Raw genomic sequence first — 28,000 nt, forward strand, 5'->3', positions numbered from 1 at the left:
ACTTTTTTCACAAGATCCCTAATCTCAAGCAAAAGCCACCCAGACACGAACATGTGACACATTGCAATGTTTATTCACCCGATCGCTACTAAGCATGCATCAATTTTCAATTGCAGTCGACAGACACGTTATGGTTTGATGTGGAAAATAGACTGTTGCAGAGTGTGAATACGATCTTCAAAAAATATATATTTTTGAAAGCAGCTTACAGTCTTTTACATGATGAAGGATCATTGCCATTTATCATCCCAACGAGTAAACCATCTTAACCAATCAAATGTCTAAATTTTTGGAATACCATGAAACACTATTAAAGTGTTCATTTTTGTACATATTTTCATGAAATGTTTCCAATAGATGTTTATATAGTTTTCTTACACACGTCATGTAGTTCACTATGATAATAATGGTCTTGATATCACGCCATTTACACAGGGGCGTCTCAGATAAGGGGCGTCTCAGATAAGTGCCATGCATCACGTTTCATGAGGTTTTCTAAATAAAATTTTTGCAGGCTCCTTGTGCAAACCAGTCTTGTTTTCATGTCGTTAGTAAAGCAAAACTCACAAACTCATGGACTGTGTTGACCGGGGGAGGTGAAGGTAATCACCAATAACCTTGCCATGGACACTCAAAGGCAATGAAGAACGTTCTCCCTGTGGAACTCATCATCCCTTCTGGATGCCCCGATCATTGCAGTGGTCCCCTAGAAGGCCAATAGACCCCCTCTGAGTACCCCTACTGCTCAACATCCATGGCAATTAATGTATGGGAGATGCGAGTTGATGACCCAGGTCAAAATATAACAAGAATATAAATGTATCATACGTAGTTTGGACAACACTCACTTTGCTAGCATGTATAATCAGGTTGGGCCAAATATTTAGACAGTGCATTCATTGTCCATTGTGTCAGTTTTGAAAGAATTAAGCAACATTGAAAAATAGCAAGCTCTGTCTTCATCTCCTGCCAATGCCAACATCATGCTCATGTTTGCTTTGCCAGGCCCGTTGACATGTGTGGCAAGCCCAAAAGATAAAAACGCTATTGACAACGCATGTAAAAAAAATACTTTTCTGATTTGACCCAAAATCTGTGTTCACTTGGAATTTTTTTTTGCATTATGGTGCAGTTAAAATATAGCATTCAGCTCATTAAATTAACCTTTTAACATTAACTTTAAATCAGTTTTAGAAAAATATATTTATTGCCTTAATTAATTATTTTGATGTTTAGTTCCCATAATATTTATATCCCTGATCTATAGTATTCTGCTTGTGCAGAAATGTATAAGAGACTACTGCATGTTCTGGTGAATCCAGTCCATGAACTTGGCGACTGTGCGCTAGACACCTGGCTGGTATGCCCGTGCACAGCCAACACCCCAGCTGGTGATTCCAGAAAGCAACCAGCGGCCGTTTGAGTCCTGGCAAAGAAAGGGCCCCCCAGAGTATCCCTGCAACAGACACACACGACACCAATGTTAGAAGTTTACTGACTGACAAGGAGGCATGATGGAGCGATGATTACAATGATCCAGTATAGGAAATGGCATGTCATGATACCAAAGAGGGCATATCAGAAGGCCCAATAAGTAGGTTTAAATGTTCAGTGCAAAGAGCAGTAGAACTGAGAGGGAGGCTTGAAATGTTGTGGGACTGGGATCCTGAATGAGGACTTTGTAATGGAAGGCCCATTCAGGACATGGCATTAAAACTCCACTCTCCTCTTGCTTAAAACAAACACCTACAAAATCACCCGAAGACAAATTGGAAATATATTTTAATTACATGCTGCGTCAAATCTCACAAAGGGTGATTAATGCACTCAGCAGTGACTTATCTGTGTGCTCCAGTTTCCTTCCACATATATACACACTCACTAATTGGCTGGCAACATCTGAACATATATAGAAATGCAGGGCAATTGTTGGTGCAGGCTCACCTCCCTTGCAATATTCCAGCTTGGTCTTTGGCTCCTCAGAAATTCTGAGATGCAATAATCATGAACGACGCTATATAAAATGAATCGCTAGATATTTTTTAAAAAGCATAGCAAATGTGCTAAATTATCAGTGACAATTTGCTTGATTCGGAAAAGCCACATAGATCAGAAGGCTGGGAATGCGTTCACGTCGTGCTGAACAGGGAGCTGTGCGAGTGACTCGAAGCATGGCTGCCCTTGTGGCGCCCAGCTGATGCCCGCATCGCTCGTGCCACTCTCCTGGACCACCGAGTCATGGAACTACCCGCGGGACCCTGAGTCAATGCGACTCGTGTCGTTGAGGGAGTGGCCGCAGGGCAAGTGAATGTCGGGTGCCCACAACTTAATCGGCATTATTTTCTATTGGCAAGCTTTAGGCAACCCTGTGATGAATTTGTATGTTTGTCTAGAGGATACATTCATCATAGTAACAGGACCTTTCTACCAAAATCTGTTCTTAATTATCATGGTAACTCAACACGTTCGTCAATAACAATGACCTTAAAATTAAATAAAAATGAAAAAATGTAGACTTTTGGGCAATGGCCCTTTTTCATTGTACAAATGGGAGAAGGACCATGGCCCGAAACGTTGCATATGTTGTGTCTATTGAGGCCACAACATTACTGACTAATGTGTTGAGTTTTTTAGTTAATTGTTCTTGGGCACCACTGCCAACGCAGCAGCAGCATTGCCAAATAATAATGTATCATCCGGTTAACTTATTAGCACTCCATACTGCTCAGTCTGGGTCAGCAAAGCATTGAACCAGTTCAGATTTTGCTTTCCACTGATACTAGCCATGACTGGTTATCAAACTCATGTGGCTGGCTTCCACAGCAGGGCACGCTGAACAACACTGCCATTGCCGTGAATATTGCATGTTTATATTATTCTTATAACATATGATACTTGTTTCGTACCACGTGTGTTGATTTTCGATTTAAAGCTTTCGTGACTGCAGGGATTCATCTTCTTGGTTTTTTCGGTAAAGTCAAGTAGAAGGGAAATAATAAAATAATAAAATAAAAACTATTAAATAAAATTATCATGACGTTTCGGCCACAACACAAGCAGCCGTCCTCAGGTGAAGAAACAGAGCTGTCGGAAAGACAGCGCTCCAATGAACACTGCTAAGCTTGGCAGCGTATTTTAAGCTGGGTGGGAGGAGCGGAGCACCTTGACAAAGGAGTTTACATATCAACAGAACGATTTAGCATTGAAGTAGCTATGCTAATGTGATATATTAGCAGGATGTTAAAGTCAGAAATTAGCATGTAAATGGGAGATTAACATAATGTTAATGTGAGGAATTAGCATGTAACTGGTCATGGAAGTGGCTATGTTAAAGTCAGAGTTTACATATCAACAAAATAATTTAGCATATATATAAATAAATAGTGCATATTTAGTGTATCATTGAGTGCATGTTTACGTGCTCTAACCCAAAAATCTCGATTATGGACTCAAAAAACCGCTGGGAGACTTCTCACTCAGACCCGTAGCAAGACAATATCGCCCCAATATTCAAATTGTTCAAATATCCCCCGAACGAGTCCAGGATCAATTTAAAGATCATACTCGGCATTCTGAAGGTTCTCCGTGGTCTGACAATGATCACGTTGCCATGTTTACGCTTCTTACAAATATTTTTGCCCCGTTGAATCGATCACCAAACCCAAGTGACGGTAATGTTACGGTAAAAAAAATCTCAGTGGGTGACCTCTGGGCAGAGCATGACCTTGCAAACAGACGACCAATCGAGTGAAATAAACATGGGAAACGCACCTCGATGAACAGGCTGACTTCCCTGTGTGTTCGGACAAACTCATTCATCACAGGCAAAACGAACATGTCCCGAATGCCCAGGTCCTTCAGGAACTGCATCTGGAGGTGTTGGCACACCAATTGCATCACCTAGCAAAAGAGGAAAACAGCAGGAACGACGTGAATACATCATCGCCATACAGCAGTCTACGCCCGTCAATTTCTCACAGCGGTAGTAAGGTCCTTAGGTGTCTGGGAGCACAAGGCAGGTGCAGGTGGGTGAGTCATAATTTCCCTCCCTTACGCCAAAACTTATTTCAGGCAGTGCAAGAGATAATGACACAGGTGAATTGTCACACAAGCCAATTAGAAAGCTGCCATGCTGTTAATGGTTAGTAAACTGAACTCACAGACCAGAGGTCGCTAAATGGGCACACCACAGCTGATCGGCAAGTCGTGTGTGATGCAGCAAAGTGTGGCTTTCAGCCGGCTCTTCCAACACATCTGGTCAACGTGGAAAAGTAGAATATGGGACCTTCCTGGTGTGGACTAATCAGTTTCAAAGAATGTTCACCACAAGTACGTGTGGTTAATGCAGACAGGATTCCTTGAATGAGGATTCTGTTTGGTGTTTTAACATCTTGACACCTGTTGTATTGCCAGAAAGGGTAAAACCTATTGTTATATGGAAAAGTAGACCAAATACTCGTAAAGAGTTTGCTCTCATGAAGGTCTTTTCACCAGCGGTGGTGTGACCAAGCAATTGCAGAGCTGCACTTTTATATAAGTCAGGTCAGAGCCAGATACACATTGGAGGATAAACATCCCACGGTGGCTGGGCAATTGTTGTGCAATAATGTCAGGTCAAACTTACTTAGGATATTTACAGGTGCGTTTTATTCATGCCGTATATATTAATGCACACATTGTGTAGTAGTATTATTAAACTCACCTTTAATGACGATGACCATAAACATGATTAAGAGTGTGACTATTAATGAATGTGCGACTGTACGATGTGGACGTAGCGGAGGGGCCCCCACGGTGAGCGGTGACGCAACGCGCGCAGTGGCCCGCGTCACGTGGTTGACACCTCACGTGCACAGAGCGAGGCAGGCAGAGCCAGAGGGGGGCGGCGTTGCCTAGGCGACGTTGGCGTCCTCGCGGTCTACTCCACGGTCAAGCTGCGTGTCACTTGGTGACCCCCCCACCGCCTCTTACTGCGCAGTCAGAATTGGGTTACAAACAACTTGAGGGGACGCCGCCGCGTTACCGTCTCGTCTCGCTCAACCGCGCAGCTCAAGAAAGTAGTTCGGCGTCGACCGCTCACAAGTCGCCTTATGGCGGTGCGCGTTCCCTAAATGAAGGCAACCGCGTTATAGCGTGAACACGCGGGACAGACCCAGTTGTCGTGTGCGGGTCAACTCCCTGAGATAAACTTGCTGCCGACTTCATGCGTTGTATACGCCCAGTGCTCAGCCAATTGTTGTGAGTGTCGCTCCTCTGCCCTCTGTTGTTAATGGAGGGAGACTGCACCCAACTGCCAAGTATCATCCTTCGCGAGCCTCTTCAAAACGCTCATCTTGACACCGCTGCAAGCAGACATCGGCCTTGACCTCACCCCACAACAGTGCAAGTTTAACTGCTCAACATTAAAACACAACGATGGGGTCGCTTGCACCAATCGCACAACATCACAGCATTGACTCTCAACTGTTACTTGTGTAGAGGGGGTCACATGTGTCACCATAATTGTCCTAATCGTGCTGCGAAATATTTTCCTTGCCATATTACCTGTGACAAACAGAATGAGTACAACTGGTAAGTTAAATAAAACCAGAGGTGGGCAACCTGTACTTTAAAATATTATTCATAGCAGGCAATTTGAATACGACTTATAGAAACACCGATGCAGCTATACACAGGCCAGATTGTCCGGATATTCGGTTGACACTAATAGGGTTTATTTGCCAGTATTGTAGATTATTTGAATTACATTTGTTTGGGCGTCAGGGTGGTGCAGTGGTCACGCCCGTGCATGGCATCTTCTGAAGGAGTGCCTGGTTTCGCTTTCCTAATTCTGGTCCCTTTCTCTGCATGGGTTTACTCCCATAGCAAAACAACAACAAAAACATACACTGTAACTGGTACTAGCCAAACATCTGGGATTGTTTTTGTTATACTGCATTGCCCAAAATGGCATTTGGTGATAAAAAAATTTGGCAGGAATTGATGCACTAATGCAATTTGAACTCTTACATATTTTTATTTCATGACTTGCTTAGCGTTCATATTCTTGGTAAAGTCACGTAAATAAAGTCACGTAAATAGAAAACAAGAAATCAAATTCAAATTAAATAATTAAATACATAAAACAAATAAAAAATAAATTGAAAATAATAAAAGCAAAAAACCCAGGACGTTTCAATCGCAACACAAGCGGTCTTTATTTTATTGTTTTTTGTTTTCTATTTACGTGACTTTACCGAAAGAACCAAGAATATGAATTCCTGCAGTCACGAAAGTTTTAAGTCAAAATTTGCTTCGCGTTCCTTTACTTTGCCCTCCTATCTGTTTGTACTGTTGTTTGTTGTTGTAACTTTCTGACTCGCCCCGACTGGACATCTGTGAAAAAAAGAGCTTCATAGCTCATCAGATTCGTCCAGCCTAATTAAAGATTCTGATTCGGACATTAACTGACCCAGTTTTCGCGTGGAGATCACGGCCAGGATGTGGAACAAAGGGACCCCCGGTCACACTCACGTGGAATGCCTAGGGCATTGCACAGCATTTAAATGGACTAGTTTTGTGAGATTGAGTGGTGGCTTAGGGAAGGCCTTTATTCAACAATGTATATCATGGCCGATAATAATTTTTATAGTCATACACCATAGCCCACGATTTCCTGCACCGTTCATTCACTTGAGGAGACTGCGCATGGTGGAGATGGATGACCCTCGGTATCCTGTCCCAAAGTGATTCCAGTGGTTCAGGTAGTGGAAGAGTTGCTAGAGCTTCTGGCTCTTGCCGAAGCCTTGTGACTTTGGGATGAGAGCGTGGTAGGATGAGTGAAGCGTGGAGCTAAAGCTCCTGGAACATCCTGTACCCAAACAACACCAAACATTCAAAATCTTACAATGCTGCTGTTCCAGTATGAACAACATAACAATGAACAACATTTTCACAAATTCAACGTAATGCAGGAAATTGAGTGGCTCGAGGTTAATTTCAATGTCAGAGCACCGAGCCAATGCCATTGAGGTCCTCCGTTCAAAATTCAGTGAGCCATCTATCAACAAACGTTCCTGCGAATTGAGGGCAGGAATGCTGTGGTCTCAACTTAGTCACCAATGGCTGCACAGTAAACATCATGTCAAATGTGTTTTTGTTCACTGAAGCATATCCCAGCTCTGAGGGTTTGAATTCCATTTGACGTGTAATGAATTATCTTCAGCTTGGATTTCTGGTAAAGCACATCAGTGGCAACTTGTCTTCCTTGTTCGACAAACTGTGTTTCTGGAACATTCAAGCATCCTCAAGTGCCGTGGATAAGTAAGAGTTTTATCGTTCCACTAGTGTTTTGTGCACCGTATCAGCTTTAACAGGATTTGCCCAAAAAGCCTTAGCAAGGAAGGATGAGTCTTTGTAAGTTAGCAAATAGAGAGGGTGGAGACCTAAGCATGTAGACATCTCAACCACAACTCTACCTGGTCTCTGTTATTTATTTAATGAGCCAGCCCTTGCCACACTGAGGTTATACGAATGAACCTTGCATGCCATAGACAGGGCAGTGAACGGCAGTTGCTGCAATTGTTTTGGTTGTTTGTAGTTTTTTCTTACCCAGCGATGGCAAGCTCGTACTCCGAGTGCCTATAGAAGGAGGCTGGGTCAAAGATGACGGGCCCTTCATTAATCTCTGCAGCGTTCCCAGTCCATAGGTCACCGTGGAGCAGTGCCGGAACCACCTCTACGTCCCGGAAAAATTCCCCCAACCGAAGCTGCACACCACGCAAAAAACAACACCACTTTATTCATGATAACGTTTTTTTAGAGTTAGATCGCATAAATTTACATGCGTCGTACACCCACTCCAATTGCCATTAGGCAATTGCCAGAAGCCAGAACGCTTCTGGCAATTGCTTGATGATGCTGGGTGTAATCACCAGCGAAAGGTCGTACTCGTTTGAAAATGTTCTGCGTTTCCTCTCTAACACACCAGAGTGCCGAGCAATAACATAAATGGCACGTTCTGTTCATGTCAGAAACATTACTAATGGGCTGTGTTGGGTGGATGTGGGTGTACGACGCATTTACACTTACGCTATCTAAGCCAAAAAAAACTTTATCATGAATAATATTGGTCGCGAAAGCCTGCGTGTGAAACACCACTTTACCTTTAAAGTCACCTCGAAAACCCACTGCGATCAAATGGGTTTCCCATATGGCTGTGCACATGATGAGCTACACTGCTGCATGTATTAACTCTTTCCTGCTCCGAGATGACTGCAAGTTGCGGGGTGCATCCCGTTCACCGCTGAATCTCGTGTACGTCATCGGAACGTAATAGGAAGTAAATATTAAATAACTTTATCGGTACCGAGGATCCCACAAGGCCGTGCGGGAAGGTGTGTAGCACAGTTTGGTACCAGCTATAATAGAGTGCTGTCCTGTCGCTACGGTGCTCTGCGGCGAGTACAATGTCTTTAAAAACAACGGCGCTATGCCTCTCTAAAAAAAATTACCGCTGAACCACTTGCGCGTTCCGAGATTCGGTGGTGAACGAGACCCATCCTGAAATGAGCAGTCGTCTCGGAACAGGAAAGGGTTAAGGGCGAGAGTGAAACGGCTTACGAACCTGAAGCCGAGACCAGAGCTCGCGGGTTTCCCGTTCACCGTAGTCCTTCTCTATCATGTCCAGCTGAAGCTGCAGTCGCTGCCGTGAGAAGAACGTCACCCAGTCCTCCTGCCACTCATTCAGCTGGTGGCATAAATATAGTTTTATTACAGACATTTAAAAACATAAGCAAATAATACCTACTTTATTTGGCCAATCCTTGACCTAAAACAGTGATATTCACTCATTTTCGGAGGCGGGCCACTTTCGCGAATAAGACATTATCAGTGAAAGAGCCATCTCACATTTGAAACCATTGGGGGGTTTGACAGCATGATGGGGTGTTTTCACTTGTGTGTATTGTCGGGGACTGCACGTCAGGGGTCGCAGTAAAAAGGACACCAGGGACTGCCACCGGCCCGCGGGCCTTGCAATGAAGAACACGGTCACCCAGAAACGTTGAATTTTATGTACAAATGGCTGGGTAATTCTTAAGACATAATTCGACACTCATGTTATGTACCGATTATCATGCTGTAGTCTTTGAACATCTCATTCTAGCCACCAATTGATATCCTCATAAAAAATTACAACAGCATTGATCCTAACGATAGGTTCTGCGCTTAATTCCCGCACCTCCGTTTAGCACGGTTGGCTATGTACGGTGGAAAGGAAGTGCAACATACATTCATACAAGTCTGTCAAACCCGGCTGAGTGTAATTGGTAATTAGCGAAAACATAACTGATTATGTGAACACTGGTTATGCAAGATCGATCTCTGAGGGAACTTGAGTGACATCTGGTGATGTCAGTTGTAACTGTGTGCCCTGTTATCAAAGGTACAACTCTGTGCAATTGAAGAAAATATATGCATTTTTTCATCAAATATACTGTTTTATAAATTTGTGTACTTATGCAAGAAAAAATGTACGTCAATCTAGTTCTTAAAATGTAACCTTAAACCAATGTTACCATCATCAGTGGTTAATAGACTATTACACAAAGGACTCTCATATTTCTACGATGTAATACTAATTAGACTGACATCTGAACAACAGCTGATTTTACCGCTCCATGATAAAACTAATTTAATCAAGTAAACATTATTGCCGCTCCTATAAAACTTTGGTCACCCAGGCTGTCCTTCAACAAAAGGGTATATTAAATCTATAATATGCTTTTTTCTGGGTTAGATCGCATAAAAATAAATGAGCCGTTAAACCTACCACCACCTAACAGCCAATTTGTAAGGTTGTCACGTAAACGGAACATGCCAATCCGCTACTAGTACAGCAAACCGAAGTGTTGGAGAGAAAATCCACAACATTTACAATCTGAGTATGACGTTTCGCCAGTATTTACAACTATCATCATTAGGTGGACAGCCAAATTCGTAGAGAAATCCTCCTGTTTCATTCCTTGGAGGGATAGATGTGATGACGTCACTTGTGAGCCCTTCACGAATTGGAATGTTCTGTTTATGTGACAAACCTTACGAATTGGCTGTGTCGGTGGCGGGTATAACGACAAATTTCTATTTCAACGATCCAACCCAAAAAAACCGATATTATGGATATTGGCCGCGAAAGCCTACGTGTTAAACGGGTATATTAAAATTTAAATGGGCTACAACCAGTTTCATGACTTTAAAGCGGAGATCACATGTGGGATGTAACCACAGCATATAGCCGTATGAAACCCACATACTCTACATCCTCCTGCCCAGGGTCCATACCTGTTGGGAGAAATTCAAGACTGAAATTTGTATCAAAATCTGTAAAGCACATGAGAACCTTAATTTAGCAGTCTCAAACTGACTGGGACCCCTGTCGTGACGGAGCAGCTGAACATTGCACAAAATCATCAACGCATATACCAAGGGTGACCAACTTTCCTGACCCTACCAGCAGCATGCCATAATCTTTAGATGGCCACGGGAGCCACAAGAGATAAAGATTAGCCATACAGAAGTTGACTCGTGTTGACTGGCTGTGGAATTTTGAGTTTAGAAATCTCAGTGCCCTGGGAGTACTCATGGCCTGCCTCCGATACCAGATTGTTCTCACTTCATATAAAGTTAAATTGAAGAGTTACAAATTAGCAGCGCCTCTGCAGAGCCACACTTGAACTGCCCAGGAGCCACATGCAGATGCCGAGCGATGGTCTGGCCAACCATGGTATTTTCTGTACATTATAGACTTGTAAATCTAGCGTATATAAAAAAATTAGCTGGAAACATTTATTTTAGCATTTACTCTATTGCCCTTTAATGAATGAATAGCAAAACTACATGAACTCTCTCCTAAAGCCTTCTTTTGGCTAGCAGACCTTGACATTTATCTCCTGAACATATTGCGATTATATTCTTGGTTCTTTCGGCAAAGTCACGTAGAAGGGAAATAATACAAATAAAACATAATATAATAAAATTCTCACGACATTTCGGCCACAACGCAAGCAGCCGTCCTCAGGTGAAGAAACAGAGCTGTCGGAAAGACAGCGTCTTAATGAACACTGCCCAGTGTGCAGTGTTCACTGCCCAGTGTTCATTAAGACGCTGTCTTTCCGACAGCTCTGTTTCTTCATCTGAGGACGTCTGCTTGCGTTGTGGTCGAAACTTCGTGAAAATTTTATTATATAATGTTTTATTTGTATTATTTTATTATTTCCCTTCCACGTGACTTTACCGAAAGAACCAAGCATATGAATCCCTGCAGTCACGAAAGCTTTAAATCGAAAAATATTGCGATTAGCAAAAATATAAAGGGACGCAATGTTGAATGCTCTAAGTCTCCTTTGCAGAAGAGTTTGCCCTGATGGACTTAAATACAGATACTTTTAATAGCCATAATTCATATATTACCCAACATAATTCATATTCTGAAAAGTACATTGCACACACATGAACAATATAGTTCCCTTCATCACAAAGATGGCTAAAACAAAGAGATGAATGTGATTAGGTGTGGAAAAGCATGACTGCTGGCTGGCTAGTTGTGTTCATGTATGAAATAATGACAGCATGTGTCTATCTCATTCACTAGCTCAATCGCTTGATTTTTACGATTAATAAACAGCTGTATGAAATGTGTGTTTGTTTACACACAAATCGCCTGTTTACACATATTCATTAGATCCGATTAGCATGCCTACTCTCAGTGCGAAGGAATGTCAACATAATACATAGTTGACATGATGCTAGGGTTGGATCGGTGGGCCTAGTTTTCCACATGTTTTACATTTTCATGATTCAATACCGATAGTTTTCTCTTCCTTGTGAAGCCTCTCTCCAATCTTCCTGTTGTGAAGGTGCATTTCAGCCAGATGCTGCCCCAACAAGCCTGAGCCCCTGTCAGAGTGTACAACACAATAGACATGTCAAAGAAAACATTAACTTTATCATGTCAACAAACCCCAAGTAATAATTCATATGCAAACTAAACTACATCATATTTGTCCAGGTGGTCTGTGGCCGAGAACCTCGCTTGAAAATACGAATATATCAGTTCACATTCTGGTTTGGGTGACTCAAAACAATATTCTTCTGGGGTTTATACAATGAGTGTTACTTCCTGGGAAGTCAATCCTATGTAGACTATAAATGAAACCATTTTTTATTTTACCAGAGCTATTTTTCAGAACCGACCTGGCCACAAATGATAGCCTAACGAAGTGGCTTATCACATGGAAATTTATAGCAGCCAAATGCTCAAAATACTCATGTTTCTAAATGTGCAGGGAAAAACTGGAGAAACTGGAGAAAAACCTGCACGACCACGGGGAAAACATGCAAACTTCAAATATACAGCAGGCGTCAAGGTCGGGATCGAACCTACGAAGTTCAATATACCAGGCGAGGTAGTTAACATCTCCTAGCCACCATGGCGCCCCATTCTCTGACTTATCCACCCACCCACCCACTGGTAAAGCCACCCACCCACTCACTCACCCTGCCACGTACCGAATCTCTAAACCAACAACTCAACCACCCACCCACTCATCCAACCTCTCACTTACTAAACCAGCTACTCACCAACCCACCGACCCACTCATCCACCTATTCACTTAAAATAGTTCAACTACAATTGAATTATTTTAAATTCACCAGGTAAGGCCCACTGAGCTATACAGATCCTTGTCGGAAATGACATGGCAAACAAATGATAGCTCAAAGAAGTGGCTTATCACGTGGACATTTATAGCAGCCAAAGCCTCTAAATGTATATTTCTAAATATACATGAAAAACTCTGAGGTCCCAGAGAAAAATCCATGCAACCACAGGGAGAACATGCAAACTCCAAATATACAGGCGTCACGATCGGGATCGAACCCACGATGTCCTATACAAATGGCGAGGGAGTTAACATTCTGATACCCTGGCGCTCCACTCTGACTCAGCCTCCCACCCAACCACTCAAACACCCAGCCAAAGCACTCATGAACCCAATCACCCTGGCACCCACTCAATCGCGAAACCCACTCACTCATCAACACACCCAGCCACTCACTTAACCACTTACCTACGAACCCACCTGCATACCCCCCACTCACTAACTCAACGACCCACTCACTCAACACTCCACTAACCCACCCACTCACCTATTCATGCCCCAAATCACACACTGACCCATCCACCCACTTAATCTATAACTCATGCACTCACCCACCCACCTGCTCACCAGCCACTTATCTACTCACCCACCCACTCATCCTGCCACCTACCCAACCTCTAACCCACCCACGCACCGAACTACCCACCTACCCAATCACCCATCCAATAAACTACAACTAAACTATTTTGTATTTTAACAGGTAAGCACCACAGAGCTATATAAAACATTTTAGAAGTGATCTGGCTACAACTGATACGTGAACGAAGTGGCTTATCAAGCTGACATTTAGTGCAGCCAAATCGTCTAAACAAATCTTGACTCTAAATGTGGAGGGATAAATCTGGAGGACCCGGAGAAAGATCCACGAGGACACAGGCAAAACATTAAAACTCATAATATACAGGCAGCAGGGTCAGAATCGAATACACGATTTCCTGTATACTCAGTGAGGTAGTTAATATCTCACCATAGTGGCACCCCTCTCTCTGACCCGCTCACCCAATTACACACTAACTCACCCACTCAACCTCCCACATTAACTTACCCACCCACCAGTCACTCCCTCACTCACCCAACCACGCACCAACTCACCTACCCACTAACTCACCCACCCATCTTCTCCCGCACTCAGCCAGCCACCCGCTCAATCATGTGCCGACTAACTTACTCACACACTCACCGACCAATACACCCATTCACCCACTCACTTACCCACCCACAATCTCACTACCCAAGCCAACCACCCAGCCCCTCACTCACCCACTTATTCAATCACTCACTACCCCACACACTCACCCAACCACTTGCTCACTTACCCATATGCTAACCCAACCACTCACTCACCAACTCACCCACCCACTAACTCATCAAAATTAATTCTCAACCACTCACCCAACCACCCACGCAATCTCATACCCACAAACTCACTCACCTAGCCATTTATGCACTCACGCACCCACTTACTCACTCACTCACGCACCCACCAACCAACCCACCTACCCATCTCTTCACTCACTCACCCACCCATACAGTCAATCACTCACCTACATACCTACCCACTAATACTCACCCACTCATCCAACAACGAACTCACCAACCCACCCGCCGACTCACTCACTCAGGTACTAACCCACTCAACTTCTAACGCACACACTAACCACCTAACCACCTACCCACACACTCACTCATCCACCCACCCAAACATCCACTCACCCACCCACTAATTCACCCACCCACTCACTCCCTCATCCATCCACTCACCTACTCGCCCATCCACTCACTTACTCAATGAGCCACTCACCTTCTCACCCAGTACTTACACATCAACTGACCCTGCCACCCACTCAATTTCTAACCCACCCACTCACCCAACCAGCTGCCCACTCCCTCAGCCACTCATCTACTTACCCACCCCACTTACACATCCACTTACCCTGCAATCCACTCAATTTCTAATCCCCCACTCACCCAACCACCCGCCCACTCATCTACTCACCCATTACCACGGAATTATTCACCCACCCATCAGTCAACCACCCAATAATTCAACCACTCACAAACTAAATCACCTATTAATTAAACCACCCACTAACTTAACCACCGAGCCACTCACCCACTCAGCAAGCCACCCACTACTATATCTCTAACCCAATATCTCACTCACCCACCGCCCACTCACCTACACACGTATGCACTCACTCACACACTGCTCACTCACCTACACAATGAATTATGTTTATTTTACCAGGTGAGGCCCAATGAGCTACATAGCTCGTTTTCAAAACAACCTTCACCACAAATAAACCGACCATTAAAATTATAGACTGATAATTTCTTTGTCAGTGGGCAAACGTACAAAATCAGCAGAGGATCAAATACTTTTTTCCCTCACTGTACATTGCGGGGGTCACAAAAATATCTCCAAAATCCTGAATAAACACAAGATCCAGGTCCGATTTAACACAGTACAAAAAATCCGTGATCTGGTTCCATCTGTAAAGGATGTGGTTCCAGACATACAGTACCCGGGCGTTTACAAACTAAAGTGCCTCTGTGGTAGCAGCTACATTGGAGAAACCATACGACATATATCGGACCCCATCCGCGAACATAAAGCAGACATGAAACACGGTAGGACGAACGCCTCTGCCGTGGCAGATCACTGTTATAATTCAGTGGGCTCACATGACATTGACTTCTCCAAGACAGAGGTTCTTTGCAAGCCAACCGGCTACCATGAGAGATTCGTTCATGAGGCCATCCACATATACAAGCACAGAGACAATTTCAACCGAGAAGATGGATTCTGGCTTAGTAACCATTGGAAAGATGTTTTAAACCATTTCGGTTCTTAATTGATTGTATTTTATGGTGATTTTCAGACCGCAGCCCTTTCGCTGGCACTGCCTCTTAATACTTCTTACACCACGGTCAATGGTATGGTTTACAACATGTAGTATAATAATTAATAGTATAACATTGTAATGTTTAACATAACTCATAAGGCAATATATAGCATCGTAATTGCATAATGAATATACATCAGTGTGGTATATAGTTGGGTTCAAAGAATAAGACATAATGTAATATCACAAGTCTAATAGTTTATAATCTAAAGTATAGGGTAGTGTAAAGTAACGTATTGCATAATTCAAAAGTGGAATTTGTCTATGATATGATGTTATACCATGTAGTTTAGATTGGAAGGTATAATATTGTATTATATAGTAGTCCAGTTTACAGCATAGTCATAAGGCAACTCAGGACACAACAGCGCACCTTGGCTGTTGCACTTGCCCCTTTTCTTGTTTCCTCTCTGCCTGTGTTCCCAGCCCCCTCCCTCCTCCTCTCCGGAGGTGATGCAGGTAACATGCAAATTCATATATTAACTCCGCCCACACAGCTTAATAGACGCGGTCCTTGCATGTCAGCGTTCATTCAAGCTCTGTCTTCCGGACAGACCTGTCTCTTCACTTGAAGAAGGCCACTTGTGTTGTGGCCAAAACGTCGTGAGAATTTTATTGTCTTATTTTATTTTATTATTTTATTACCATTCTACGTGACTTTACCGAAAGAACCAAGAAGATGAATCCTTGCAGTCATGAAAGCTTTAAACCGAAATTTACTTTTTATTTCACCAGGCAAGACCCATTGAGCTATATAGATCCTTTTCAGAATAGACCTGGCTACAAATGATAGATATACGAGTGGCTTATCACAGATACATTTATTGCAGCCAAATCCTCTAAACGCATGTTGCTTCTAAATGCAGAGGGAAAACCCTGAGGATCTAGAACAAAATCCAGGCGACCACGGGTGAGAACTTACAAACTCCAAATATACAGGCGACAGGGTCGGGATCGAATCCACCACCTCCTGTATACTAGGCAAAATAGTGAACATCTCACCACCTTGGCGCCTCACTCTCTGACTCAACCATCCACTCACTTACACGCTAACTTACCCACTCAACTTCCCATGTTAAATTACCCACCCAGCCGTCACTCACCCATTCACTCACCCAACCCGTCACTCACCCCTCCGCTCACCCACCCACTCACTCATTAACTTGCCCACCTATCTTCTCAACCACTCACCCAGCATCCCACTCAATCTCATACCAAACTAATCTACACACATCCACACACCCACTCACTGACCCACTCACTTATGCACACGCCCAACCACCCACTTACTCCCTCATGCACTCACCAACCCACCCACCCATCTCCTCACTCACACACCCACCCCATCAATCACCCACCCACTAACACCCACACACTCACCTACTCACCCACTCACCGACCCAGCACTCACTCACCGAGCCACTCAATCGCTAACCCACCCACTCACTCACCCAGTCACTAACGCACTCACTCAATGTATAACCCACCCACTACCCACCTAACCTCCTTCCCACACACTCATTCACCCAACCACATACCCACCCACACTCACCCATACACTCACCTACTCGCCCAGCTGCTCAATTATTTACCGAGCCACTCACCTAATTACCCAGCCACTCACCTACTCACTCACCCACTTACACATCCACTCACCCTGCCACCCACTCCATTTCTAACCCACACACTCACCCAACCACCTCCCACTCCCTCAGCCACTCACCGACTCACCAAATCACCCACTACCCAAATAACTAATCATCCACCCACCCATCACTCAACCAAACAATAATAAAGCCACCCAATAATTAAACTACCCATTAACTCAACCACCCACTAACTCAACCAGGTTTATTTTACCAGGTAAGGCCCACTGAGCTATGAATATTGTTTTCAGAAGCACCATCGCCAAAAATTATAGCTCAAAAAAGAGGCTTATCATGTATACATTTATAGCAACTAACTCCTCTAAATACATGTTTCTAAATGTGGAGGGAAATATACAGGCATTAGGGTCAGGATCGAACCCACAACCTTCTGTATACGAGGCGAGGTAGTTAACATATCGCCACTGTGGCCCCCCACTATATGACTCTCCCACCCACTAACCCACACAGTCACCCACTCACTTAAACACCCACCGTCACATGCATCCAGGCACTGACTCACCCAGCCACTCAGTACCCATAAACCCACCCAGGCACTCACCCATGCACTTGCCCACTCACCCACCCACCCAATTATCCACACACTAAACTACATTTTAAAAATATTTTTTTATTTTACCAGGTCAGGCCCACAGCAAAATAGATATTTTTCAGAAGCCACGTGACCACAAATAACAGTTCAATGAAGTGGCTTTTCACGTAGAACGTTATAGCAGCCAAATTCTATAAATGCATGTTTCTAAATACGGAGGGACAACCCGGAGAACCCGGAGAAAATTCCACCCGACCATGGGGAGAAGATGCAAACTCCAAATGTACACAGGCTTTAGGGTTGGGGGGAACCTACGAACTCCAATATACCAAGCGAGGGAGTTAACATCTCGCCACTGTGGCGCCTCATTATCTGACTCACCCACCAACTCAACTACTAAAGCCACCCACACACTCACTCACCCACTCACAAACCCACTCACTCACTCACTAACCCACTGACTCATCAACACACCAAGCCACTCACTCAAGAACTTACCTATGCACCCACCTACACACCCACTCACTCTAAATATACAGACGTCAGGGTCGGGATCGAACCCATGACCTAGTTTATAAAAGACGAGGCAGTTAACATCTCGCCACCATGGCACTCCACTCTCCGGCTCAGCCACCTACTCACCCACCCACTCACACAAACCCACCCACTGGATCTCAAACACACTCACTCACTCACCAATTTACCCACCCACTCACCCTGACACCCACTCAATCTCCAACTGACACACCCACGCACTCAAAATCCCACCTACCCACTCAACCATCCAATAAACTGAAACTAAACATTTTTTTTTATTTTACCAGGTAAGGCCCACAGAGGTATATCAAGTGACCTGATTACAAATAATAGGTCGACGAAGTGGCTTATCACGTAAACATTTATTGCATTCAAAGCCTTTAAACGCATGTTGATTTTAAATGCGGAGGGAAAACCCGGCTATTTTAATGCACACAATGGATCGGAAGGACAAGCGCAAAGGGTTCGCATAATGCGCATGCATAATGTACGTTGACTCATTAATCTCCCCCCCCCTCCCCACTTTGCATCAAGAGTGCCAAAGTTTGGTCACCACATCTATGCCTCTTTATAAGGAACGAAACAGACTAATTTCTCCACAAATCTGGCTGTCGCCTGATGAAGCTAGTTGTAATTACTGGCGAAACGTTGTACTCAGATTGTAAATGTTGTGGCTTGACTCTCCAACACACCGGTGTGCTGTACTAGTGATAAATTGGCATGTTCTGATTACGTGACAACCCTTACTAGTTGGCTGTGTCGGGTGGTGGTGGGTTTTAACGACACATTTATATATTTACGCGATCTAACCCAAAAAAAAACCTCTATTATGGATAATATTGGTCGCGAAAGCCTACGTGTAAAACAAACCCCAAGGAATCAAAAAAATCGACGCGACCACGGAAGAAGATGAAAACTCCAAATATACAGCTTCAGGGTCGGGATCGAATTGATTACATCCTGTATTCTGGGCGAGGGAGTTAACATCTCACCACTGCGGTGCCTCATTATCTGACTCACCCACCCGCTCAACTACTAAAGCCACCCACACACTCACTCACCCACTCACAAACCCACTCACCCTGCCACCCACCCACTCATACAAATCGGGCATCAATACCGTTGCTTTGAATGATCTGTGAAATGCAGAATATTGCAGATAAAATCGGACATTTTGAGCTTGCTGCCAGATCGATTGAGTGGAATCAATACAATTAGTCTCGATTCACGATCAACAAAGACAATATATAGGAAAATCTCTGATCGGTGATTTTGATTGCATCATATTGCAGCGCCCCTTTGATGATGTTATAAAGCACTTGCCCCAACAGTCTGTTAAAGGCTACACGGGGGATCTTTGTGTGCGAGTAGCTCACAGATCCTTGAGAGATCTGGACACTGTCCGATCATCAGCGAGCTCCTCCGGCAGGCAAGGCTGAGTTGGCTGTTGTCTGTGCATTAAGAGGTGTTAAATATCCCATGCAGAGGAGTCTGCTTACAGGACAGATAAGAGGTTCTTCACGTACCATGCCCCGTGTCACCTGAACGTTAAATGGGGCCCCGGTAATTCAGTGTCCACCGCTGAATCATCTTTCACCATCACCACTCGTCCATGAAGGCCAATGCGACGAGGCCATAGATAGACGGCGCGTTATAACGGAGGGGGGGGGCCAGGAGAAACGTCTAACTACGTGACATCACAACACCCTGCACACAACTGTAGTGGCAGATTAGGGTGCGCATCGTTAACGAATATGTGGTGTAAGTGGTTGAGAGTAGATGGGCGGGCACGCCATGGGCTGGAGTGGAGGTGGACTGATGCGGTACGGGAGGATGTGGAGCTGAGTGGGCTTTGCCGACGACTGGTACCAGCGGTGTCGGGATCGGCCCCTGCGAGGGAGGCTCGTGAAGGACGCTTCTACTGGGCAGTTGGAGACAGTCGCCCTCCACCAACAACAGAGGAGTGACGCTCACAACAACGAGCGGAACACCGGATGATAAATATGCAGCAATTTGGCACAGTACAGGGAACAGGTGGTGCATCTGCCAGTCATCTCAGTCAGCCAACCCATGGCACCTGGGTCTGTTCCAGGACCTCCGGTCAGCGAGCCTTCGACACTTCACGTGGCTTCAAAGTGCACCTGGCCTGGCACAGGCGCCGTGGTGACGTCACTGTCACTTATTGGCGAATGGCGACGGTCGATAACGCAGTGGTGGTTGTGAGAAATGCTATTTTGGGGGGGGGGGGGCGCCAAACCTGACCAGCTGTAAACCTCACGTCGCCTCGCAGCCACACAGTGGCAACAGGGAGTTCTGGATGGGTGCAAGGGGCTGGTAATCCCCCTCCACCTTCAACTAAATAACCACACACGCGAGCCCTTGGGTCTCTCTGTGAGTCGATGGATCTGTGTGTGGTGAGTCTATGGGTTTCTGTGAGAGTCCGTGGGTCTCTGTGTGGTGAGTTTATGTGTCTCTGTTTTATGAGTCTATAGGGCTCTGTGCGAGTCTGTTTGATTCGGTGGTTCTCTGTGTGGTGAGTCTATGCGTTTTTGTATGACTCTATGGGTCTCTATGTGGTGATTCTATGGGTCTGTATGGTGAGTCTATGGGTCTCTCTCTGAGTCTATGGGTTTCTGTGGTGAGTCTATGGGTCTCTGTGTGAGTATGGGTACGATTGAGTCTATGGGTATCTGTCTGGTGAGTTTATGTCTCTGTTTGGTGAGTCTATAAGGCTCTGTGCGAGTCTGTGGATCTGTTTGAGTCTGTGGTTCTCTGTCTGATTAGTCTATGGGTCTCTGTGGTGAGTCTATGGTTCTCTGTGCAAGTCTGAGGGTATGTGCGTGGTGAGTGTATAGGTCTATGTGTGATGACTCTATGGGTCTCTATGTGATGGATATCTGTGGTGCACATATCCTGGCACAAGCGCCGTGGTGTCGTCACCACCACTAAGTGGAGAATGCTCCTACCCCTGCTCCTGCTTGTTCTTGTGCTCGGGAAGGAGAGAGAAAACTAGACTAAGGTCCACTCAGCTAAACATCTCTTTTTCAGAAGCGACTTGGCACCAATGATAGCTTAACGAAGTGGCTCATCATCACAGTCACTAAAGTTTTAAGTCAAAACTTTAAACGAATGTTTCTAAATGTGGAGGGAAAAACCGGAGGACCCGGAGAAAAAGTCCACACGACCACGGGGAGAGACAGAGACACGCAAACTCCAAATATACAGCAGGCATCAGCGTCGGGGTCGAACCCACAACCTCCTGTACACCAGGCGAGGTAGTTAGGGGGGAAAGCCGAGACAGCGAGAGGGAGAATTAGTCAAACTCACACTCAGTATTACTAACTAACCATGATACACTCACCATGATACTCACCATGATACTCACGCATTCACCATCATACTCACACACAAGCCCACACACATCAACAGTCGCCATTCACCACTACGTGGCGGTGATGTCCCCACAATAACTCAGGTGCCAAGGTTTGACGGCTGTGCCAGGCTAAGTGCAGGAGGAGGCCACGGGCCAGACTCAGGTGCCGTGGGTTGACTGCTCTGCCTGGCTAGGTACAAGAGGAGGGCTAGACCCTGGTGCTATGGGTTAACTCGTGTGCCACCACCTGCACAACCACCACAATAACAACCACACAACAATAACCACGACCAACAACTGTAACCACAACTATAATTTAACCACAACTATAATTCCCATCAGCCACACGGCCCTCTGGGAGTGCCTCTCAACAGCAGCAGCAGGGCCGAGCTCTGCTTGAAGCAGCGCCGTGAACTCAGCAGAACGTGACGGCTGTGGGCCAGGCGCCTCCTTTGTCTCCCCCCACCGCCGCCACCGCCGCTGATGTGGACACACCGCGCGAGGTTCTCACCTTCAGGCTGAGTCGACGTAGAGGAGGCCCAGCGAGCCGCCGCTTCAGAAGCTTTCGCGAGCCACTGACGGTGGCCGTGAGCGGGAATCCAAATCAGCCGCTCGCCACCCACAATCCACAGCGCGCGCCGCCTCCACTCGGCCCCGGCCTAAGCGGAAGTAGCAGCGGGGGAGGGGGGCGGGGCATGGGGGGTGAGGGGGCGGGTCGCAAGGGGGGGCATGGGGGAGCAAGGGGGGGTGAGGGGGAGCATAGAGGGGGTTCGTTAGGTGGAGAAAAAGGGGGGGCATGGGGGGTTGTGAGGGGGCATGGGGGGTTGTGAGGGGGCATGGGGGGTTGTGAGGGGCATGGGGGGTTGCGAATGTGGAGGGGCGGGGGGGGAAGGGGGGTCACGAGGAGGGGCAGGGGGGTAGCGAGGGGGAGGGAAATGGCGGACCATGGGGCGTGGTCGCGAGGGGGGGCACGGGGGAGGAGCTCAGGTGTGAGGGGGAGGAGCTCATGGCTCTAACGTCACGAGGGGCGTGGTTACATTGGACCACCCCCGCGTCTCGCGCCACGTGCTTCCCACTGGCAGTTTGGCCGTTAGAGAGACGCGGACCGACCCCAGAGCAGGAGTGGAACCGAGCTGTGGGTGAGTGGTGGCGGTGGTGGTGTGAGTCTCTCTGTGCGAGTCTGTGTGTGTGTGAGGCTTTCTGTGTGAGTCTGTGTGTGACTCTGTGTGTGTGTGAGTCTCTCTGTGTGAGTCTGTGTGTGTGTGAGTCTCTCTGTGTGAGTCTGTGTGTGAGACTGTGTGTGTGAGACTCTCTGTGTGTGTGTGACTCTCCGTGTGAGTCTCTGTGTGTGTGACTCTCTGTGTGACTCTCTGTATGTGTGAGTCTGTGTGTGTGTGTGACTCTCTGTATGTGTGAGTCTCTCTGTGTGTGTGTGTGAGTCTCTGTGTCTGTGTGTGTGTGTGAGTCTGTGTGTGTGTGAGTCTCTGTGTGAGTCTCTCTGTGTGTGTGTGAGTCTCTGTGTGAGTCTGTGTGTGTGTGTGAGTCTGTGTGAGTCTCTGTGTGTGTGAGTCTGTATGTGTGCGAGTCTCTGTGTGAGTCTGTGTGTGTGTGGAATGGTTGTAGAGCTGACAGCGCGCCGCGCTATGAACCCGGCGACCCCGAGTTGGATTCCCACTAAAGGCCAACAGCAGTAACGATTATCTGAACCGGTGCTGGGCCTCCCCTAGGTTGACTCAACCTCGAATGAGTACCTGGTGTGGTGTGTAAAGATCGCCACTGGGGAGACAAAGGCGGCCGGGCGTGGTGCTGGCAATCCAACCCCCTCGTGTGTCGTGCCGGCCTTCATACGTACTGCTGGCTAACAGCACTTGCCCCTACAGCCTGTTAAGTCTTTACGGGGATCTTTGTCTTTGGTGTCCCATACTGGCAGGGGGAGGAGTGGTGGTGTTAATGTTGGTGGTATTAGTGGTGGGGGTGCTCGTGATGGTGGTGGTGTTAGTTGTGTTAGTGATGGTGGTGTTAGTGATTGTGGTTGTTAGTAGTGGTGATAGTGGTGGTGTTACTGGTGTTAGTGATGGTGGTGTTGGTGGTATTAGTGATGGTGGTGTAAGTGAGATGATTGGATGCCATGGTGGTCCCCATCTTTAAGAAGGGAGACCGCACAGACTGTAACAATTACAGGGGCATCTCACTCCTCAGTGTGCCGGGAAAGGTCCTGGCAAGGATTATTCAACACTGCCTTACCAGGCATGCTGAGGAGAGGCATGCGGAGCCCCACTGTGGTTTCAGGAAAGGGTGGTCCTGCACAGATGCCATATTTTCTGTCCGTTTGCTAAAGCAGAGGTGTAGGGAATTCCAACAAGACCTACATCTCTGCTTTATTGACCTGGTAAAGGCCTATGACACCATCAGTAGGCCTGGGCTCTGGGTTCTTCGTGCTTTCGGAGTCCCTGACCCGCTGCTCACGATCTTTAAGGACCTTCATTATGGTGAGCGGACCCGGGTAAAACTACATTGCCGGGAGTCGGAGCCATTCCCTGTTCACCTTGGGGTGCGACAGGGATGTCCTCTGGCTCCAACATTATTTAACATCTATTTCGACCACGTAGTTCGTGAGTCCTTCAGTAGCTGTACCGGAGGAATTTCCATCTGGTACAGATACAGTGGGAGGCTGATCAATGCCCGGATGCCATCAAGGGATGGCTCCCTATTGGTCAACCACGTTATGTATGCCGATGACGTGATAATTGCGGCTCACTCAGAGGAGGAGTTGGAGGCGCTGCTGCTAAAACTGGAGTGTGCCACTAAGAGGTGGGGCCTTACCATCAGCCCCACCAAAACGAAGCACCTGCCTGTGTATTTTGTACCATCGGGCACTCCACCTCCACAACTCCCAATCGGTGATGGGGCAGTTGTGGAGAGAGTGGAAAGTTTCCCATACCTGGGCAGTGTGCTCATGACCGTCTCCGGTTTAACAGCAGAGGTCTCACTCCGAATCAGTCGAGCGGCATTATCTTTTCAGCAGTTGCGTAACGCTGTGTGGAAGCTACCTGGTCTGTCGCTCCACACGAAGCTTCGGGTCTTCTCAGCCACAGTCATTCCCTCCCTTCTCTACGCTTGTGAAACGTGGACCCCCCTAATGGAACATCTTTGCCGGTTAGAAACGTTGAGGCTGGCCTGCCTCTGATCAATCCTGGGTTTAACCAGGCTGGATTGTGTGAGGAGCTCACAAATCCTCGAAAGATCTGGACAAAGCCTCATCAGTGAGCTCCTCCGGCAGGCAAGGCTGCGTTGGCTGGGCCATGTAGCCCGCATGCCCAATCACTGCATGCCCAAGCAGCTTTTATTTGGCCGGATCGAGGGGGCTGAACGGACGCAGCACGGGCTAGAGAAGAGATGGAATGATGTGGTACAGCAGGATGTGGAGCTGAGTGGACTTGCCGATAACTGGTACCAGCTGTGTCAAGATCGGCCTCTGTGGAAGAGGCTCGTGAAGGACGCTACTGGGCAGTTGGAGGCAGTCGCCCTCCAACAACAACGGAGAGCACAGGAACGACGCTCACAACAACGAGCAGAGCGCCAGATGGCTAAAGCACAGCAAGTTGGCACAGTAAGGGGCACAGGTGGTGCATCAGCCAGTCATCTCAGTCAGTCGACCTGTGGCACCTGGGTCTGCCCCGTGACCTCCTGCCAGCGGGCGGGCGTTCGACACTTCACGTGGCCTCAAGGTGCACACGGCCTGGCACAAGCGTCGTGGTGACATCACCGCCACTTAGTGGCGAATGGCGATTGTTGGTGTTGGTGTTAGTGATGGTGGAATTTTTGTTGCTGGTGTTAGTCGTGGTGGTGTTAGTGATGGTGGTATTATTGGTGCTGGTAGTGGTGTTCGTGGTGGTCTTAGTGGTGGTGTTAGTGTTGGTGGTATTATTGGTGGTGGTGGTGTTAGTAGTGGTGTTAGTGATGGTGTTAGTGGGGTAGTGTAGCGGTTAGCGCGCTGCGCTAAGAACCTGGCGACCTGGGTTTGATTCCCGCTCACAGCCAACATTGGTGACGATTATCTGAACTGGTCCTGGGCCTCACCCTAGATCGACTCAGCCTTAAATGAGTATCTGGTGCGAGGTGCAAACATTGCCACTGGGGAGACAAAGGCGGCCGGGCGTGGTGTTAGCTACCCACCCCCTCGTGTGCCGTGCCGGCCTTCATAGGTGCTCGCTGACAGCACTTGCCCCAACAGTCTGTTAAGGCTATACGGGGGATCTTTGTCTTTGTTCGTGGTGTTAATTGTGGTGTTAGTAGTGGTGTTCGTAGTAGTGGTGTTCGTAGTGGTGGTGTTTGTAGTGGTGGTGTTCGTAGTGGTGGTGTTGGTTGTGTTACAGTAGTGTTAGTAGCGGTGTCCGAACAGAGGAGCAACGCTCACAACAACAACCTTTGAGCCGGGCATCTAAAATGCAGCAAGTTGGCACAGTCATCTCAGTCAGACAACTCATGGCACCTGGGTCTGACCTGTGACCGCCTGTCAGTGAGCCTTCGGCACTTCACGTGGTCTCAAAGTGCACCTGGCCTGGCACAGGCGCCGTGGTCACATCACCGCTACTTAGTGGCGAATGGCAGTTGTTTTTTGTATTTTTCGTATTGTGTGACTGGTGAGGATATGAGTCCGTGTTGATGAGAGTCCGCATTGTGACGTGACGTGGGTTTAGACGTGGGTGTGTCATGCCCCTTTAACTCTGCGTGTCCCTTGCCTCTGTCTGCCGCTCTCCACGCAGAGACCCGGACCGCGCGAGAGACACCGTGAGCTCTGAGCACCCTCGTCTGCAAGTTGCTACCATGGAGGTACATGTGGCTCCTCGACTCGTGTGGTGAAGTATGGGTGGACGTGTGTTCTCCCCTCTGCATGTGCCTACCTGTCATCTGTATACCTGGGTGTGCTTCTCCTTGCCCGCCTAAGTGTGTGCGCGTCTATCAGAGTGTCTCTCCGAGATCCTGTTGGTGTACGTGCCCGTCTACGCGTGAGCATCTACAGCGCTGTTATCTATCCACTGATGGATGAACGCCTCCCTCCCTGAGACCCTACTACCCCTCACATCCTGTGATGGAATAATCCGCCAAGCGCCGATTTCGTCGCACCATCTCTCTGGCTGCTCTCCTCTCTGATGTGTTCTGTTCCTTGGTTGTCGCTCCGTTATTATTCTTGACCGTGAGCCATTGTTGTCCCTCCTAGCCATGGCTCGTCCGGCCCGAGTCCCACTCACTCCTCTTAACAGTTTGAACGATCCCATTGACCTGCGTGTGACCTCGAAATCCACACGTCTTTCATTGTAAATCCAAGCATGGCAACTGATATTGGCCAAATATCCCAACGCTGAGAACTGGCAACATCTCGGCAGGACCCTCCTGAATGTGGAGCCCAGGATGTCAGAGATGCTGGCTCAGTGCTCGCCCACTGCACTTGCTCCAACATCTTAATCAAGCCCATGTGGTGGACCTTTGTCTTTGTGTGTGTAGATCAGCCGAGCTGGAGAGGCTCGGAGTAACGGCGAGTCTTGCACCACGTGGAGTGCGTTGTCCTCAGCGCGCACCGGCTCCATCCGCAGCAAATCGCCACAAGGTAAGAATAGAAATGAGTGACGTCAAGATGGCCACGCTGAATGGTGGGACATCATGACGGTCATGTTTCAAGGGGGACGTCACAGTGACCATGATGCATGGGGGACTTCATGGTGGCCATGTTGCATGGGTGGTGTACCGTTCGAATTTTGCCGTTCTCTGGTCTAACACCGACGAGACAAGGTCATAAAGAAGGCTGTCTCTGGTGCGGGCCAGTCAGTTTCAAAGACAATGCCCATATATTATCGGAGCATGTTTGTTTGCATATTTTTCCACAAGTACGTGTGGTAAATGCAGACTTGATGCCTTGCAAAAGGTATCTATTTGGTGTTTGAACATATTAACACCTGTTTTTGTGCCAGAAAGGGTAAAAGCTATTCTTATTTCATTAAATCCTTCTTGGCATATCTGTGTTATATTTATCTAATTCGTTAACCCCGTTTTCAAACCCAAGCAACCTAAGATGTCCTCAGAGCTGCATATAGCTGGACATCGAACAAAGATGGTCACTGCATGGCACGCTTTCAGATGTGCTTCTGCAGTCATCTGGAATGCTCTTCCGACATTAGGCAGCCACTGGAGCGATGCACTTTTAAATCAATAATTTTTGCGAACTTGTTAGTTTGTTGCCTTTCCCCCTCACTTCTGATTAGCAGGGCTGCCGAAGCACGGTTTAACAT

General features: G+C 46.9%; 1 protein-coding gene across 1 annotated transcript; it reads right to left on the bottom strand.

Moving 5' to 3' along the window:
- Positions 1-52: 52 nt before the first annotated feature.
- Positions 53-28,000, bottom strand: LOC142923872 (fructosamine-3-kinase-like). Its single transcript, XM_076064837.1, has 8 exons — positions 27,983-28,000; positions 22,225-22,372; positions 11,843-11,934; positions 8,606-8,728; positions 7,591-7,748; positions 6,662-6,850; positions 3,772-3,900; positions 53-1,456 (listed from the first exon to the last, which is right to left on the bottom strand). Exons 1-6 carry the CDS (start codon positions 27,998-28,000, stop codon positions 6,832-6,834), a joined length of 558 nt encoding a protein of 185 aa, XP_075920952.1. The 3' UTR covers positions 53-1,456; positions 3,772-3,900; positions 6,662-6,831.

Source organism: Petromyzon marinus, unplaced genomic scaffold (genome assembly GCF_048934315.1).
Source record: "Petromyzon marinus isolate PM22_M1 ecotype Great Lakes invasive population unplaced genomic scaffold, UKy_Petmar_22M1.pri1.0 PM_Scaffold_8, whole genome shotgun sequence".
Taxonomy (NCBI): Eukaryota; Metazoa; Chordata; class Hyperoartia; order Petromyzontiformes; family Petromyzontidae; genus Petromyzon; species Petromyzon marinus.

Excerpts from the sequence above, each read along its gene's own strand:
- LOC142923872 (XM_076064837.1), bottom strand. Across the intron at positions 11,935-22,224 it reads TACGTCGACTCAGCCTGAAG|GGGCTCAGGCTTGTTGGGGC; the intron begins GTGAGAACCTCG and ends ACACTCTGACAG. Across the intron at positions 8,729-11,842 it reads CAAGGAAGAGAAAACTATCG|CTGAATGAGTGGCAGGAGGA; the intron begins GTATTGAATCAT and ends TTATGCCACCAG.